General features: G+C 36.2%; 1 protein-coding gene across 2 annotated transcripts in view; it reads right to left on the reverse strand.

The window, feature by feature from the left end:
• Positions 1–20,744, reverse strand: part of LOC115217874 (transcription factor iws-1) — a 39,030-nt gene that overhangs the window by 10,964 nt on the left and 7,322 nt on the right. For both annotated transcript variants that reach the window (XM_036508042.1, XM_029787588.2), the window contains exons 2-3: positions 940–1,044; positions 221–308 (exon numbers count right to left, since the gene is read on the reverse strand). In XM_036508042.1, the coding sequence (XP_036363935.1) occupies positions 221–308; positions 940–1,044 (193 nt within the window). The remainder of the gene's footprint in view (positions 1–220; positions 309–939; positions 1,045–20,744) is intronic.

Consider the following 20,744-nt stretch of genomic DNA (forward strand, 5'->3'; position numbering starts at 1 on the left):
GGCTGTAGTAGAAGACACTTGTTCAAGGTGCCACACAATGGAGCCAAATCCAAAACCATGTGATTGTGAAGTGAACTTCTAAAACTACACAGCCATGCCCAGGCCTTTATAAAGAAGAAAGAAAATAACTCAATGAAGAGTATGGATATAAAGAAAAAAGGAGACAGGAATGGGGGAGGAAAAAAAAAGACAAAACAAAAGGGAATACAAGTATACTAACCTTCGTCATCACTGATACCAAGACGTTTGTAGCGACAGTTGGTGGCGCGTTTATTTTTACTTTCTTTTGTCTTGTCAGCTTCATTCTCCTGGAAACAAACACACAGTGTTAACATGAGTGGCAGATAATAAAAAGTTTCAAATTTCAGCACAAGGTCAGCAGTTTTAAGGGATGGAATAAGTTGATTATATTAATCCTAGCAATTGACTTGGAATTTTGTGGGAGGAAATTAGTGAATTCAATTAAGCCCAGTACTAGACTGATATGTTATTATATTGACCCCGGAAGGATGTAAGGTAAAACACATGACTAATACTGATTTCAGAGCCATAACTCAATCTATTATTCTTCTGTTGACTTTAGCAGAAACTAACAACTTCAAACTTCAGCAATCTACAGTTTCTGCCATCACCAGCACTGCATCCCATGAGATGACCACATCAGATATTCCAGTACATGTAATCAATCAGGCCATGCTAGATGCCCACTAACCCCACGGCCACTACCAATCAATCACTCAGCCACACCAAATACGCCCACATTACATTTAATCAGATAGCCAGCCCAGATACCCAGTAGACTCATCACCCTCACATAATCCTACCAGATAGCTTACTGTTACCACATCTAATCAGAGGGCCATCACAAATAACCACTACTCTTCAATCAGCACCACCACAAGTCCACCATACATGCAATAGTTACAATGCGGTCCATACTTGGTCATTAGCCACCTTCATCTTCTTTTCAACTGGTTCGTTGTCTGTCTTCATTTTATCTGCCATATCAAGTACTTTGTCATTCACATTGTCGACATTTTCTTCCTGAAAAGACAAAGAAAAAGAAAATGAATACATAAACCATTTATAAAAATTCGCTAATTTAGCATTCTTACATTAGCTGAGACAGACAATACCCTTCACTCTGCATTCCAGTAAAAAATCAAACAATGTTAACACAGTCCAGAGAAAGGGTGAATAGATGTCAGTGCCAGAAATGTGAGACCAACAACTAGGTCCAGCCTTTGGTGATACTACCACCACTAATAATGGTTTCAAATTTTGGTATAAGAGGAAGAGGGTAAGCTGATTATATTTACCACAGTTCTCAACTTGTGTGTTTTATTGACTCCCAAAAGGGTCAAAGGCAAAATCAACCACAGCAGAATTTGAACTTAGAACACAAAGAACAACGAAATGTCACTTAGCATTTTACCTGACATGTTAACAATTCTGCCAGCTCACTGCCTTACAACAACAACAACAACAATTATAATAATTCTTTCCAATTTTTGGCACAAGACCAGAAATTTAGAGAGGCAGTTACTTAATTACATCAACCCAAGTACTTACTGGTACTTCATTTTATTGACACCACCCTACCTCTAAAGAATACAAAAAGCAAACTGGTCTTGACTAGATTTGAACTCACAACAGAAGGAACAGATTCTGCTAAGCACTCTAACAATCCTCTCAATCCATCGTGCTGCTGCTGATAATACTAATAGTAATGGTTTCACATTTTGGCACATGGCCAGCAATTTCAGGGGAAGGTTAAGTCAATTACATTGACCCCAGTACTCAGCTGATACTTATTTTATTGCCCCAGAAAAGATGAAAGGCAAAATCAACCTCAGTGGAATTTGAACTCAGTACGCTGGGCAAAATGCCTAGTAGCATTTCATCAGACTTTACATTCTAACAATTCTGCCAGCTCCATGCCTTAACAGCAACAACAACAATAATGGCTTCAAATTTTAGGGTAGGGGTCAAGTTAATTACATCAACCCAGGTGCTTAACTGGTACTTTATTTTACTGACTTCAATATGATGAAAAGCAAAGCCGACCTCAGCAGAATTAGAACTCAGAACATAACAAGCCAGAAAAAATGCTGCAAAACATTTTGCCTGACACATCAATGCTTCTAACAGCTCACTGTCTTAAAAATAATGCTTTTTACAATAGGCACAAGGCCTGAAATTTTGAGGGTAGGGATTAGTTGATGGCATTGTCCCCAGTGCTTGACTGGTACTTAATTTATCCTTGGCAGAATGTAAAGACATAAAATGCTGAGCAGCATCTTGTCCAGTGTGTTAACGATTCTGCCAGCTTGTTTCAGCAATTTTGAGGGGAGGGGGAAAGTTAGTTGATACTATTGACCCTGGTACTTAACTAGTACTGTACTTCATAGACTCCAAGATTTGAAAGTCAAGACGATATTCTAAACTCTAATGATTCTGCCAACCCACCATTACTACTACTACCACCAACAACAACAAGAGTACAAAACCATAAATCTGTAACATATTTGAGTGGATTACATATAGTCAATTCAATTGAAAATTAGTTTATTATTGCTATTCAAGTCATCAATCTTGAAGAGACAGAATTTGAATATTGGACAAAAAGGAAACACAAGAAAGCATCATAGACTATTTAGTCAAATGTGCTATTAATTCTGCCATCCAATATGGAAGATCTCTCAATTGCTGACAGGAGACAAAACACAAGGTATAATGTCAATATGCATGACATACAAAACAACTGAACATATGAATAAAATAATGTGGCCAGCTCTTAGGACTGAGACAAAATGGCCATTTTCAATACTATGGGCTTGTTCTATTCAAGCCAACATGGAATAACAAAACTTAAAAGACATTAAAAATGATAATTGATCTCAAAAATTAATGGCTGGAAATGGAATAAAGACAAGCTTATTGCAATATTGGCACTTTGAGAGAAAATACACTGAGAGTATGATACTAGAATTACTGACAAACATGACTTATGTTTACTACAACAGGCTACAACTACCCCTGACTGATAGCCAACACATTCCACTTTTTCATGGGTCAGTGATAGGAAGGAGTGATCAGCTGTAATAACAATTGCTCCAATTCAGGCTAGTGTAAACAACTGTCTGTGAAACTGTTTAAAATAAATGCTATTTTCTGAAGTTTCTACTTCATTTTTTATAGCTTCTCTCCTTTACACAGTTCTGAGCAGTTTACTACTGCCCTTTTCCAACATATCATATTTCCATTGCCTAGATTTCCACTCACAACAAAATAAACAAATAAAGCTCCTGTTTCTATTGCATTCTTAACCACTCTATCACCATCTCATGGTAATTATTAGCCAAAAGACAGGGAGTATATAAACCCATTTCTTGGAAATTGTAGCCTATTCAAATTTGTGACAGCTCCAACAAATGGATGAAGCTTTAGCAATTGCTAAAGCCAAATTGAGAGATAATTCAAACTACAGTATAACAGAAATGAATTTATTCATAGAAGTTTTAAAAAGAAAATATACATGTAATTCATTAAAATCCTAGCTCAATCCTAGATAAGTCCTGAAAAATAATTATATGCCTCAAAAATTGACTTTAGGGACCTCCAGTGCTTATCTGTATCATGGAGTCTATAATACTGTTATGACAGCCCTGCTTGCATGCATGAATAAGAAAACAATCAAAATAGTGCAAGAATGAAAAATAAAAGATGAGGTTAATAAAATGGAAAATTTAAGATTATCTTCAGTTAAGCAACTCAACACCATACACACGTAGATCAGGAAATTCCTAAAGCTATTTTGATTTTGGAAAATCTTTCTATGGTTGGGAGAAGGAATTGAGAAAAAGAAGAAAGAATACAAATATGTTATCAAAGAGGTTACAGTGGCCTTTGTCAATCTTCACCTCCAACAAGTAAATAAGGGTTTCTATCATTCAGTTTTGATCCAATTTCAAAGTCACTTACAAAATACCTTTTCATTTCTCACATGTCATACCTCATTGACAAAAAAGACAATATTTGGCAAATCACTGTTGTTCCCCACTCCAACATATAAACCATCTTTTGCAACATTCCATCTTCTCAGATTTCTTCCTGCTGTTTTAACAAACTCTCTCTCACACTCACACACACAATTATATAAAATTTTTACATATTAAATAAATATATTCCTGAACTTGTTCTAACAATACCATATCAATTAGAATTTTAGATATTGAAAACTCAATGAATTATTTCTTGTTTACTAAAAGACTTTAATATAGAAAGTGCTAAAACAGATTTAAATAAAAGTCTATAAAAAGTTTAGCAAATTGTGGTCTTCTTATCAATATTAGTGCTTTTACCACAATGAATTGTTGTGTAAGGGCACCACTGAAGAATGCCTATGAAAGAGACAAAATAGTTAAGTGGAGTCCAATCTTTCTTCAGACTACATTATATACAAGAATGGTTAATTATATTCAGCACTACAAATAGACATGCCACAGTGCTACTATAGTTGACTAGAGTCAGAGTTGTTCATATAATGTGGTACATATTTATGACCAGGTAGACTTTGTTGTTAGATAATCCCATGATGTGAACCATTGACCTCTCAGCTATCCACTCAACCACTTGTTTTTTAACTGCATGAAGAACAGTTTTTAGTAGCTCTTCAACTCCATAGGTTATGGTGGAAATGACAGGTGTTCTAAAACCATGTGGTTCTGTTCAGCAGACAAAAGCACAAATGAGGAAGGAAGTGAGAGTTAGAACAGCTGAGATGGGAGATGTGGGGAATGATTAGGATGAGATGAGCCATTAGGTCAGAGGGTGCAGGAAATGGTTATAACAAGAGGGGCACATAAGTTTTCATTTTCTTACAATTTATTTTCATATACAGGTAAATTAAGTAGCTATAAAGCAAATCCATTGAGGTAGCTAATTACACAGGAACTTACTTAAAAGCGAGTTTCTGTAAAAGTAGGAAGGGATCAATCTGCCCCTGTATATGATGCTGTTCTATCTTTCATTTCCAGACAATGTGATACCTATTGAGTGAGTGTATTGCACCAAAGTACACAACAAAATAACAGTCAAGGGAATGAACTCGTATAAAGAGCTGGGTCAAATATTTTCATTCAAACATTCAGTAAATTCACACTAACATTACAAACAGCGAGTAAAAGAAACATGTTACAAAATGCAAAAGTTCAATTGTGTTGACGTCTGCTGTCACTCATGTGGCTTTTTAATGCCCAAAATGGCAGGACAATAGACAGCTTGATCAAGGAAATGTGTACAGTTGGCAACAAATTACTTTAAAAACCAGCTGTCCACATAAACTGAAAAATAAAAAAAATCTTTGTTTCTTTCATAAAGTGAAGAATAGAAAGAAGTGACTTGCTCCCTGTTTAATAACTGTATTGGATTTCTTAACCACTCACCACACCACTATCCACCTTCTAAAGAAATAAAAAGCAAACTAGCTTCTTGTAAGATTTGAACTCAAGAAAGCAAATGAGGGATTAAGAGAACACTTCTACATTTCTGATATTATTGGCACCAATTCCAGCAAAATAAATTGGATTCTTTCAGAGCAAAGACTGGTTCCTAAGCTAAGTAGATCCAGCCTTTAGTGAACCAAAATATAAATCTGAACATCTGCTGTATTATAAACCGTAACTGTAGGATAAACATTACCTCATTCAGAAATGCTATGGGCTGACACTGTACTTCTTATTCAGATTAAGTAGGTACAGATTTAACCTAAAGCAAATCTAGTTCATAGCTTTGCAATTTAATTCCCAGCTAAATGGAACCAATAATTACACCCAGCTCCAACTAAATCAAATTACCACTGTACCCAAGTGGATATCTAATACCACAACACCACCCTCATAGATCTATTCTATCTACTACATAGATCTATTCCAGATAACACTTGATACAGTCTTTAGCTGAGCAAAAAGGAAAGCTGAAGACTGGATCCAATGTCACACAAAACACATTTTGAAATTTATGACTAAGGGGTTGGATAGGGGTAAGTTTAAGAGTAAAGACAACCCTAGTTTAAAAACAAAAACCATAAAGAAAATAAAAGAAACTAGATACAAAGTTGATGATGATGACCTTTTATTTATTTTTTTATTTCACTGAAACAAAGCCACAGTCTATTACTGGTAGCCATTTCTTTGACCACAGAACATAAATGCTTAATTAAAATGCCAGGCATTTTAATTTTAGTCTAACATACTATTTAATCCACCAAAGAATTATTACCATTAAGGTTGTTGTTGAGTGGCAATAATGGTAGAGAACTAGGCAAAAATGTGACAGAGTTTTATGTTCTGAAGACATGGTGATAAAATAATAATGGTAATATACATTGTAAATTGAAACTATTGATTTCATTCACCAATAGCACCACAAGCAATTTGTGACCTCATGTATTTCAAGTTAGAAATCATTATTAAAGTAAATAAACTTGATTTAACCTTTTAAGCATATTTCTGCTAAAACAGACTGCCCCATTTTTTGTTTTCCAATTAATTTTGAAAATAATGAAGAATTTAGTGATATAGCCTACTCAATGTGGAACAAACTAACATAAAACTGATGGAAGCTTTTAATTTAAAATCATGTTGAAATAATGTTTATATCATAGAACCAGGAGCAACCTGAGATAGGCTGGTATCAAGGGGGTTAAGTACGCAACAACTAAAGTCAAGTGACTGTTGTGAGAGGCATGTATGTCACACAATCTGACTACTACTGAAAATAAACTGATTATGTTGAAGGATACGTCTTTAATACTAATTACACTAATGATCAAGTAAATTTGTTATTATTATGTAGAACCAGGTCAGCCTTGATTAAACAAGAAGCATGTAATTAAGTGAAGCTAAAAGTATTGGAAGTGAAGAAGCACAAAGGGTGTGTGTCAGATATTCTGATTGGTCCTTATAAATGTTTAGACACACACACGTGTAAATAATAAGATATATCTAGTAGTAATCAGAAAAGTTTGTGTCAAAGCGGTAAAGGAAGAATATCCAAGTAAAATCACAAAAAAGAGGGAAATTAACACAAGGAACAAAGAACAATGAAAAAGAGTACAAAAGTACATATTTTTGTTGAGGAAGAAATGAAGAGGAACTAGACGTTTTGAACAGTCACCTTTCATCAAGAATAGAAAAATGAAAAACACCTTTCTACTCCAATTCTTCCATTTCCCAAACTACTTTTACTATAACTGCAGTTTTTTATTTTCATCTTTTTTTTCTTTCTCTCTCTTTCTCTGTTCTTGATAAGGAACCACTATGTCCAAAACATTGAACTTTCCACTATCCTTTCCTTGACGTTCTGTTCTATAGTTCTTCTGATGACTGCTTGTGTAAACATAATACCCATACTGTATAATACTCTCAACATGGCTGTAATAGTCATGTTTCAGCTGTTGTACCCCCCAGGCACCCAAAGAGAGCTGGAGAGTACAAGCAGTTAAAACACTGTAACTATAACAACTCTGATAAATACAATAGTAAGTAATAATAATTCCTCATCACAAATATTCAGTAAAAATTGAATATATATGTAAATAAATATAATCATAAATATACATATGCACGCATCCACCACATAAAAAGTACAGTAGAATGTAGAGGACAGTTGGTTCAAAAAATTATGTTGTTATGTAACAGGGTGTTCAACCAGTTCTTTGAGTGAGAACTGGTTTCAACCAAGCACGTTTCTTACAATAAACTCTTTAACTAGGTTTGTGACATAAATAGTAGAAGTTAGATAAACTACTAGACTGTTAGGTTTGTCTAGCTAGCAGAAAGATAGAAAGCAAGAAGGTGTCAAAATGTTTAATGCTTGCAGACCCTCTAAGACCAGTCAAGTCAATATAATTGATGCTTACAAACTCATGAAGATCAATGTAAAAAACAAATAAAAAAGAGTACAGGTGTTCCAGAGGGCTGCAATCATGAAGAGGAATTGGGTAAAGTATTTAACACACACCTCTTGAGATGCTTCAAGTGAAATGGTACACAGTGTGCTAGTTCAGAAGCAGAACCAATTGTAGTAACTATAGAAAGTGAAGAAACAATGAGTGTGAGTCACTTGTGCAATGTGTTGGTAAGTGAAGCATTACAATCAACAATATGGTTCTTCTCTTTCTTTTTTATAAATAGATCTAATCTAGAATGCTTGTGTACACCCAGATATGTAAGTGCTATTATAATGTAAGGTGTACCTATGTCTTGTAAAGAGCTGTCAGCATTTATGGACCAATTTTTTTAGTAGCAATGGTTTGGTGGTTCCAATCCTGACATAAGGGCAGTGTTTTATTCATCTGAGTGTGGCTAAGGCAAAAGACTATAACACTTAGCCATACAAAAATAGATACTAAGGGAATAGGAAGAGGTTTCTCAATGCTCTACAAGCAGGGTACCTCCTTATCAAACAAGCAAATGAGAGGTCAGTGGCTCATATCGTGAATGCAAGGTTGCATTGTGCCGATCAAATGGTCCCACTTAATGGCATTTAGTTCTCTGTAAGGGCTGAGTAGTCTATCTCTTTTAAAGGATTAGTATTTAACTCAAACTTTATGAGATGAAGCAGATAAGAGATAAATCTCTTCCAAGTTAGGATTTTAGATATTTAGATAAACTTCATAAATGACCCTTAAAGTAGGACCTTTCTGTCACAATTACTCAGAGGAAATTTAGAATAGGGTACGTAGCAGTGGATTGAAAATCATTATGAAGAAACAGATAATTTGGTTACATAGATGAAATAAAGTAGAACCAAGAAACCTCAGTAGAGGCTGTATTAACTGACGACCACTTCAATCTTTACCAGCAGCCAAAACAACAGATATTTAACATGATGATGATGGAAGATGCCAATGTGTGTGTGGAGGCAAGGCATTACTTTGAATTACCAGCTGGAGCTAATTTTATTTTCTTGTTTTTAATTACATATGTAGATAGATGTTAGTGGAAGGTCATGATGAAGGTCACAAATTTGTGGGTGAACCTCTATGATTTTGTAAGAAACTGATATTACTAATGATGACGATGATGATGGTGGTGGTGGTGATAGTGATGGGAATGATGCTGGTAGTAGTGGTGAGAATAGCCTGAAGAAATATTTCTTTCCTTCAGAAAGAAACCAATGTCAAAGTTCTGTTTGTGAGTATGTGTGCATATGCAGATGTGCACATGCAAACAAGTTAGGTGTTATGTGTGTGTGTGTATGTGTACATGTGAGTATACTTATGTGTCTTTGGGCACTGAAAGGCAAGAGAACCAAACAATGGTGCTCAGAGAAGGCTAAGAGTACTATTAGGAGATATAATAAACATGCAATTATAAACACATCCTCAATAGTGCAAGAGATCTAACATGTTGTGTACACATGTGTTGTATATAAATAGAATATACCAATGGTGAATGCATATATATATAAATAATCTAAAAAACTTATGGAAGCAATTTCCTTGATTCAGTTGCAAAAATCGTCTGCCTGTGTGGTTAAAAAGTTTGCATTCCAACAGCATGGTGCCAGGTTCAGTCTTACAGTAGGACACCTTGGGCAACTGTATTCTATTATAGCACCAGGCCACTCAAAGTTTTGAGTGGATTTGGTAGAGAGAAACTGAAAGAAGCCTGTTGTACACATGTGTATGTTGGTCCCCGTCTTGACACCACATGATGATTGTAAGGCACCAACACTATTTACAAACAAAACAGTGTCATTTGTTCCCAGTCGTCAACAAAAAGATATCTGGCCAAGAGAAATATTACCTTAGTTGGAAATAAATGAGGGTTGGTGAAGGGCAACTGACTTCAAGAAAATCTCCATAAATTCCATCTGACTCAAGCATAGAAAAGTGGACATGAAAACCAGACTGACTGTATGAATAGGAAACTAACACATAGGGTACTGTATGTGTATACACTCACATACCTGTATACAAGCATACATTCTTTTACTAGCTTCATCCTGGAACTTATTTTATTGATCTCTACTTATTGAATGGCTAAGATACATTTTTTGATACAACACTTGCAAAATAAACACAAACACATAGGTACAATAGGCTTCTACAGTTTCAAAGGAAATGTAGTTGGAGCCACGTGGTTTCTTAGAGAACCTCTTAACTATACAGCCATGCTTGTGCCATATAAAAACACACACACATATTACAGAAGTATATGTATACAAGCATATTTACAAAGACATTTATACACAAACAAGTGAAGATGTTCATATGTGTATGCATATATCATACATACACACATATATATATATATAAGGATTGTATATACACATTCACATACATCAAATGTATAAAATATTCAAAGCAGTAATGCATAAAACACACAACAATTGTCCCCTTCTCTCAGTTAGTGATCAAAAGTATCATTCAGTTTATGATCAGACACCCTAGTTGCCCCAATAAAAAAATAACACACCAAGGGGACTTCTATTAACAGGACTTCTTCAATGTTACAATGAAGCCTCTTTTAACTCCCCATTCCCCACGCAATGGGGATTCTAAGATGCAAACCATATGTTCTAACTTATCAGGTTAATGACAGGCTGTTGTCTCATTTAAATATGATACACTCAATCAAGGATCTGAAAGTGAGAAGTCAACATCAGTATATGACTGGTACTTGAATGTTGAATCCAGTAAGATTTAAAATATGAACTTGGACAGCAATATATATTATATGGCATCTTGTTCACTCTTTCCTACAAATCTTAGCATATTTGTGAATAGCAAAATTATTAACAATGGAACAAGAGTAATGTACAGTCAGTCATCTCAACCCTAGTACTTGAATTCTTATTTGATTTATTCATCCAAGAATGATGAAAGGCAAAGGGAGTAGGCTACTGAACTCAAAAGGGATGGGTACATCATCAAATACTGTCCTAATAACATCAATAGAGAATGATCACTGCTAGTAAGTTAATCAAACAAGCACAAACCAAGCCTGATAAGAATCATGGATGTGTTGGTTAATGGAAATGAACCAGACAAGTACATCTAGCTCTAAGATGAAACTCAAAGCTCTAATAGATCTTGTTATTTCATGCAGTGAATCTTAAGAAGAGAGAGGCCACCCCAAAACATCAATTGTATAAAATAAAACTTTCTGTTAAGCTATAATAAATGGAACATAATCATACGAAAATGAGAAGCAGAATAAACAGAAACTAGAAAGGAGTACTGGACATGCAACTTGATCAAAACACTTTGTAGATAGTGATAATGTTGACTCATAACCAAATCTAAGCCCAAAGTGTCTGTTTGGGATACTTCTACATTTATTCAGCTGTATGTGAGTGCCTCTGTGCTTTATCTTGAAACTCTATTTACTCTACTATCATAATACAAAAATAACCCCCTCTTCAGACATCACTTTTACAAAGCTAAATGCTAATGAAGAATTATGATGTTGGAAGCACTGTGTTAATTTTCTTTGTATCTAACAGATTCACAATCCCAGAAATGTACACAATATTCTCATGCTGACCACACTTGTGCCTATGTAGAGATAGGCACACAAGTATAAATATACAGCCTTTGATTGTAAAACCTACCATTTTTAGCATTTAAATAGGTCACATCCGACCAAAATATTTTATCTGCTATATGTACATGTCAGCCAGATCTGATCTCCCACACCTATCTTACAATGTCATTCTAAAAATATACAATCACATTATTGAAACCTCAAAGCTACAAGATGATACATTTAACAGTAATTTATGCTAAAGGGTTAACTAACAAATTGTTGAAGTTGCAATTATACAACACAAATTTTAAGGTTAATTTGGGTCAAAACCAAAATTACATCCCTATACAAAATTCACCAATGGTTTCATTTTTTTATATATGCATTCTTTCTAAATGCAATTAAGACATTCAACAAGTCACACATGCATGACTTGATAAAACAGCCATTTTGTCTTTATAAAATCTTGCATGCCAAATTAATGAGATTCTGAATTCCATGACAAAAAATGCTGATTTCATTGTTTTTTTATCTTCAATACATTCACCAGTAAGTACTGACCCCACCCGACACTTATTTGAAGAACAAGTTGCAAAGAGCTGACTGAGACTTCAGATAACAGCCTGTATGTAATGATTGCTGGTGTGTGCAAACGCACGTTCCACATTTTTAGCCTAACAAACATTGTCTCCCATCACTAGGTGAATATTAGTTTAAAAGGAATTGCTTTCTTTTGCACTATTTTTACTGTAATACACGTATTTCTGACAGAAACCACATAAATTTATGTTGTACAACTGCAACATTAAACTCTAAAATAGTCAGTGGCTATGTCGGTCTACCACGATTACAATTATCTTATAAAATCAATTATAGAAAATAATTTTTTGTTAACAAGAGTTTCAATAGCTGAGCAATTAAATTTATCAGAAAACAATAGAAATTAATAGCGACTTAAGGAGACTGACATGCTCTGGAAACCATGACCTACTTCTGAGTCTGCAGCCTACTTCTCGATACAGTGACCCAATTTCTTGTCTATGACCTTGTTTTTATTGTTAGTTGTAGTCATGTACTTCAGTTGCATCGATACTGCCCTTGAGACTGATTGTTGATACGATAAAACATGTCTCACATGCAATGTGCATCTTCCACCCAGAGTAGTAAAATAAATTGTTTTACTTCAACTCCATCTCGAGGACGAACAAGACATTACTGCCAAGCTCAAGCAACTCCTAAGACCCTAGTTTTGGATTACACGAAAATGCTGATAAAAATTATTTCTCGCATTGACTACAAGGCCTAACAGATGTCGAGAGTTGTCAAGTCGAACGACTGATAATTTTTATAACACGGGCATGGGCAATGTAGAAGGAGAAAACTAAATATTACTAGGCATTATAATCCGGCAGCCTATAATGTCTACTACCACGCCACCACCCTAACAACGTGATCAAAAATTAACAATGGCCTTGACAAGCACACAGCTTGACTCCTCTTCACATCAGTGGCCGTGTATACTATCTGAAGAAATGAAAACTGTTAGTTTTGGCGCCCAAGCTTTCTAGCCTTTTTTTTTTCTTTTTTTTCTTCTTCTTTTTCCAATGCCAGAATAATCCAAATAAATGGACGATATTTTAATGTATGACATCCTATTGGAAGAGAAACCTTACAACAAGCATATTATCGAAGATTAGAAATACTAATACAAAAACTGGAACAATCACACCATTTTTCAAAAGTCAATTCCACATTTTCTAACATTAAAACGTAAAACAAGTGTTCACAAAGGTTCCAATACTGGTATTTGTAATGGACACCAAGGAACATATAAGGATAGGCTACACTGAAACTGTTTCTATTTAATATTTTCAGCACACTTATAAGAACGATATAATTATAAATATAGACATTGGTTATATTAAACCAGACATTTAAACACATACTGCCATTTAAAAATATGGCACTGTTTTATGAAACAAAAGGTCCATGTTTACGCAATTACGACGATCAGTACACCTGCCTAAGTACTCACTATAATCTGCAACAAACACAGGTACAAGAAAAAAAGAACAATGAAATATTCCCAAGAGGTTATTACAAAACATCACTCTTACGCTTACGAATATTCTATAATTAAATAGACACAGTAAAATAGAAAGATCGCCGAAATATTTATTAAATCAAAATAAATTTTAATTCTATTTTCATTCATATATAAATATGTACGTAACGATCGATCCAGATTAATCAACAAGTTCCTCCAAAGTAATAAAACATGCGAAGGAAAGACAATGGAAGTTTGGCACCTGTATAGGTTATAATTAGAGAAGACATTTAACTCTATTCCTACCTTATAGGTTGTGTCCTACTTAGAGATCACAGTAGCAAGACAGAGAGTACTGCTGCCACCAACGCTGTACAAGCAGGTTCTCTATTAAAACATTTGCCCAGATTTATTGCTGAAAAAGCAGACTTCGCTAAACATTTCAGAATAAATACGTGTGTGTATATGTACGTATGTATACACACACACACATGCAATGCACAAAGAGTTATGAAAATATCTACTGTAGATGTACATATATATATGCAGCGTAAATCCACGTGTTTGTTCAGAGGCCTACACATGTATTAGGAGGGGGGGATCAATTAAAACAATTACAAATCATTAAATACCTACATGCATGCAAGTCTCGTGTGGAATATATATATATATAGAGAGAGAGGGGGGGAGATAGTTAAGGAGGGAAAGAGAGATTTGTGTATGAATATTCTATTTGGGACTCGCATATGTGTAGATATATATTGTATATTGATCAATAATACACAGAAGCATGCACATACCAAAACATACAGGTATCAAACGACCAGTTGAAAAAAATTAAGCTATATATATAGAGATATATATATATAAAATATAGTGTTTATACAGAGGAAATGGCAGCAAAGGGAAAGGAAGAAAATAAAGTAAACAATACAATTCAAATAAAAATAAAAAGAGCGACCGACTCTTAAATCGATTTACTGATTACAAATGCCTTGTTACAAATGTGAAGCGATCGCGATCTAAGACAAGGAGAGAAGCAACGATAACACCACTCACCTCTATATAGTCTCGGACAGAGAACCCATAGAAATGAAAGAAACAGACCTTCACCCCTCCAATTTGCAACGTCCACAAAACTCGATCGCCTCGGTTATATACGTTTATGTACAAGCACACACATGAATATATCTTAATGTTTAACTACGACAGTAAATAAATGGCCGTTTGTGGAATTTATCCGTCAAATAGAAATATAAAAAGATAGCCAAATCGTGCTTACCAAAGAAAAATGTAGTGGAACCAGCAATGACAAGATAGTGTCACGTGCTCCATGTTAGCCAATCGGAGTCAAGCAGAGCCGGCAACTCTTTGCTCTCCCGTCCACCCCGCGTGGTCTCTCTTTCGACGACACGATTTATTCTAATTAGTATTTTTCTTTCTTTTTACAATAATCAATCATCTCACCCTCTCCGGCACTTTATATATAAATAAATATATATATATAAACACTAGCAGAATAATTGTATCGATTTATTTAGACTAGGCACATGGCAATAGACATTTAAAGACGAAGAAGAAAGCTGCAGTAGCAACAAAAATGAAGCGAAATGAATCCAACAGCCGCGCGAAAATGGTTCGTTATGAGCCAGAAAAAATTCTCGATATACTAGTTGGCGATGGATTTTTTTTTTTTTTATGTGTATGATGAGTTTAGACAAACTGTTCGATATTTTTAATGGGTAAGACAGGTTCGTGCTTTTCCCGACAGAATTAGAGACAGTAAATTTGGCTTAAACACAAATTGAAACCGGGATGCAAACATTACTCATGAGAATCTTAGACTAATATTTTATACAAACCCTTACAGGGTTTGTATAAAATATTTAAGCTTTAAACGAGATACAAAGACTGTTTGGATGGGGAAAGGAAAGTGGAGGAGAAATTGTAGTGTTCATGTTTTTCCTAAAATATATTAATGAGTAGCATAAGGGAACTAAAATGGCCTCAACTAGTTAAGTGAAGCATAATATTAAATAATGAGTTAATTATTGGACTTATATAATGCTGCATAAAACCACATAGATCTACAAAGAATCGAAAAATAAGATTACATGGCGTCCATGCCTTTCAGGAAATTTTATATTCGATATCAGTCCCCCTCATCCTATTCTTATAAACACAAAACACCCACGCACACGAGCTATCTAGCGAAATCCAGATACTCTTCAACGACACAAAACAAAACACCTCCAGACCACGCAGCCGTCAAGTCACATACAATCACACAAACACACACTCATCAATACACGAACACAACACGAGACACCACGCCACACACGAACACAAACTCCACATCCATATACAAACAACCCCTCTGACACAAATATCCGAGCCACACACAGACAGGCACTCAAACCACACAGCAAGAAAAAAGAGAGAGAGAAAATGTAAAAGATAAAGATTCAGTTTGTTTATATACGATTTTTTTTTAAATTCTATTATTAGGAAACAAAAAGCAGTACATAGCAGAAAATCGGACAAATACTTTGCACTGTTTAGTTACGTCTTGCGTTCGTATTCCAACTAGATCGACTTCGCTTCTCTTTCGACTGGGTTTCATAATTTAATTACTGTTATCGATTTAATCGATTAGCCCTCTCTTTATCAAGTTCTATGTAGTCTTGTAAAAATGTTAGAAAGGCAGCCTAACAATAATATATCAATCCTCTGTGTTATTTTATTTCGCTAACTACCTAGAATCACTAACATTTTGCTGTCACACTAATGGAAATGTAGCCATGGCATTTAACAAACACACTAGCCATACAGTGGCGATTTAATGATGGTTTTGAAAAAAATTAAGCCCTAGTAACTCATAGTCTTTACAAATATAGGTCAACATACATCTAACGGCAGGGCTACATTTATCCCTCCAGACACCAACACGTCAGCAAATGAAGGAACCACAGCACGTTTGCTTGATCTGGTAGAAATAACAGTCAAATCGTCCTCAACTAACACCCTACTACCTTAGCCCTGTGATCTCGTGGGTACGCTTTAGAGGACGCGATTTTGTTTAACTATATCCCTCGAAGACGCAAAACCAGGATGGCCACATGGTTTGTGTTTACAGCATGCTAACTAGCAGAAACATCGTTACTTTCAGCTGTAAACACAAAACCACAAGACCGCCCGCATTTGCATATCCTAGGGATATAACCTAACAAAATCGTGCCCGCTAAAGCGAACTCGTGCGTTCAGATGCATCATTTCTGAATAAAAGATAAGATGATGGGGAAACTGATTGGGAGTGAACATCATCTGTGCACTAAATTACAACAACCTAGAAAGTCAGCATGAATCAGATGGGTAATATAAACAAAAGCTGTTGGTGTACAGTGAAAATAATGCTTAAACAGAGCTTTTTGTTGGAAAAAGTGTCAGGGTCCTCTTGATAGTACTAACTACATGAAGGTGGCATAGTCACGTTTGGAAATAAGTCACTTGGATTTGAAATAGAAATCAAAACAATGTGAAATGTCAAATAGGGAGAGTCAGTAGGGTTGTAAGAGGAGAATCCCAGGCTGGAATGTTTGGTCTAGTTCATCTAGAGGAATACCAACGTACAGCTTATGTAGGCACACATATCTAACGATGGTATACCAACAAATATTTAGCAGTGATACACTAACGTATTTCTTATTTCTTTACTACCCACAAGGGGCTAAACACAGAGAAGACAAACAAGGACAGACAAACGGATTAAGTCGATTATATCGACCCCAGTGCGTAACTGGTACTTATTTAATCGACCCCGAAAGGATGAATGGCAAAGTTGACCTCGGTGGAATTTGAACTCACAACGTAACGGCAGACGAAATACCGCTAAGTATTTCGCCCGACGTGCAAACGTTTCTGCCAGCCGTATTCTGGCTATGGCACACTGACGTACCTCCAGTGATGGCATCCCAGCATACATCTAATGATGGCACGCCAACATTCATCCAGCGATTACACTCCATAGTACATTGATGTCTTGTGATGACATTACATTTCACACCACATCAACAAACATCTGTAGCAATATAAAACTCCCGGTACGTAACCATTTCCTGGTTCCCCAACATCTACCGCATGCTGGTAATCAACGCATATTTTACGGTACCTCCAACATGTGTTTCATGGCACATACATTTTCTGGAATACAGAGCTGTTACGCGGGAAAACCTCTCTCATCGCTCCAACGCACGGTCTCTTCCAGCACCCTTAAATTGTGCACTGTAAAGCACCCACCCTGCTATCTTCGCCAAACTTTTCAGCAAGTTTTCCTACGGTGTCTCACCCTTGAAAGAGATATCCCTGGACTGGCAATCTACAGACATAAAGCGATCCTTCATTACCTTGAGTTTTCTCCTCGGAGACCACCGAGTATATCCTCCACAGGTCTTGAACTATCGTTAACTTATTTTCTTGTGTCACCCATCAGTAGCTTCTAACCCTGACAAAAGTAATATTATCATATGACAACATCAACAAAGAATCTCGTAATTACCTTACTCAGACGGATATCGCTTATAGCAACACCCGTCTGACACTGGAAACTTCCTCTTGGAGCTTACAGTAGTAGTATGTACTCAAGTGCTTCTCTGCGACCTTCGTTCTACTTTGGTAAACTCCGAAATTCGGTAATGACTCCCACTTTTTCCCATTTCTACATTAACGACCTACATGCTATCACTTTCAGACTACACTGTCCTGTGTACATGATATCACAGTCTACTCCTTAACTTTCCATACACTGGAGTTCGGTATGTACGTGGATAGCATCAACTTAAATACATTACACCAAGCAAAGAGAGCGTCCATGAACAAAAATCTTGGAAACATTTTTCAGTAAAGACATAAACAACCAAATTTCCTGATACACTACAACACAATCACAGAAGCAGTCTTGTTTGTAAACCACCTTTTTTAATTACGAACAACGGTCAACAAAATTCTTTAGTGTCACTTCATAGTGTCATATCTTACGTGGTGATTCTACTTAGATAAATATGCCAACAATGTATTACAAAGACTAGCATTTTATCTTCTGTGATCGGCTGCTGATTCTAACTTTAAGTAACGTCCGTAGAAAATGTTGCTCCTCATGTTTGGGACAGTACTGCTGATGCACAAAAATTTTAAAGACATTCTAATCAAGGACGTTCGACTACTGGCGGCATAGATACACTCACCGACACACAACGTCTCGTTTAGAAATAGTTTCTCCTTTTATCACTGAACAACATAGCTGAACATCACCTCCATCTAGGTCCACTAAAATCACCTATGTCCTTTTGTCAATTTTACTGTGTCACTTCTCTTATCTTACACTTATACACTTCACCCCGTCTTTACACCCGCGAACTACATAAATGTTTTGGAATTTCTTCCCCAGCTCACGTACCCTTCCCCTTCGGTAACCATATGCTCTAGTTCAGTGATTTTCAACCGGGTTTTATATGGCCCTGAGGTGGAGGGAGGGGAGCATATAAGATTTTGTTAAAATTTATCTGCAATAAATTGGTTATACTTCTAAAATATTCAAAATACTATAACAATATTTTTTATATACAATTCTGATGATATTTATAAAAATATAATTTTTTAAACATCGAATGACTAGGAGGGTCGATCCAAGTAAAATTAAGAATCAAAAGGGCCTATAGGGAGAAATGGTTGATAAACATTGCTCTGGCTGAAAATCAAATGTATCAATTTTTGTGTTTGGGAGTAACTTCAAAAGTAATGGTTACTGCTCAGCTACTTTCACTATCTTCAAGAACTTGTTAACTTAAAACTACAAGAGACTAAATACTAGACATTTACTCCAATGTTCTTCCATCACTTCTGCCGTATTTTATCCTTTGTTTCAGTCACTGGACAGCGGCCATGCTGGGGCACCTCCTCGAAGGGTTTTAGTCGGAAGAATCAAACCCCAGTACTTCTTTAATCGGCCCCTTTTGCCCAATCACTAAGTTACGAAGGTGTAAATAAATCAACACCTGTTGTCAAGCGGTGGTGAGGAACAACCCCCCATCCACACACACACATCGCTGGCTCCTTTCAGTTTCGTCTACCTTCTACCAAATCAACTAATAAGGTTTTAGTGGCCTTGCCCAAGGTGCCATTCAGTGGGACAGAACCCGGAACCATGTTGTTGGGAAGCAGACTTACCATATAGTCACGCTTACGTGGTACAAGATCATTCATTTTGGTAGAGGGGAAATAATCAGTATATCCAAGTATATTTGGAACTCAGATCACAGGACAAGGTAAAAAAAAAAAGACCCCTTCGGTCATGAATGACTTTGGGATTGCACCTATAAAGTTACCCTCTGAGTCACAAGTCCGGGCATGGTAGTTTATGGATGACCAACAGTCACCCATGCATACCGACCTCCCCTCTCCACGCCACCGATGTTATCCAAGGTAAAGGCCGATATAGCTTGGCACTAGCGACATCGCAACTCATTCCTGCAGCTGAGTGAACTGGAGCCATGTGAAATAAAGTGCCTTGTTTAAGAACACAGCCCGGTCGGGGAATCGAACTCACTATCTCATGATTGTAAGCCAGTCTTATTTTTGTTTTTGTCTTTTCTTTTTTAAGGAACATTGCTCAAACACTTTCAATCGATCGATAAAAGAAATTGGGTAATCGATAGGATTTTAGGGCAATATTTCTGAACTTTTGTTTTCAGTTCTTGACTTATTCAAATGTGGAGGCACATGGCCAAGTGGTTAGAGCAACAGACTCGAGGTCGAGGGATCGCGGGTTCGAATCTCAGACCGGGCGATGTGTGTGTTTATGAGCGAAACACCTAAGCCCCACGTAGCTCCGGCAGAAGGTTAATGGTGAACTTCTGCTGACTCTTACACAACTTTCTCTCACTCTTTCCTCCTGCATCTTGCAGCTCACCTGCGACGGATCGGCGCCCTGACCTTGGAACCTATACGCCAAGGAAACCGGCCCTTATGAGCCAGGCATGGCTCCAGAAGGAACAAACAAAAACAAACTTTATTCAAATAATTCGACTGAAATAGATATCTCGATTTAATTTAAAGGTCAAAATCACTAGTGCGTACTATATACGAGGTTAAAAATGAAAAAT

The sequence above is a fragment of the Octopus sinensis genome, linkage group LG12, assembly GCF_006345805.1.
Source record: "Octopus sinensis linkage group LG12, ASM634580v1, whole genome shotgun sequence".
In the NCBI taxonomy this organism is placed as follows: Eukaryota; Metazoa; Mollusca; class Cephalopoda; order Octopoda; family Octopodidae; genus Octopus; species Octopus sinensis.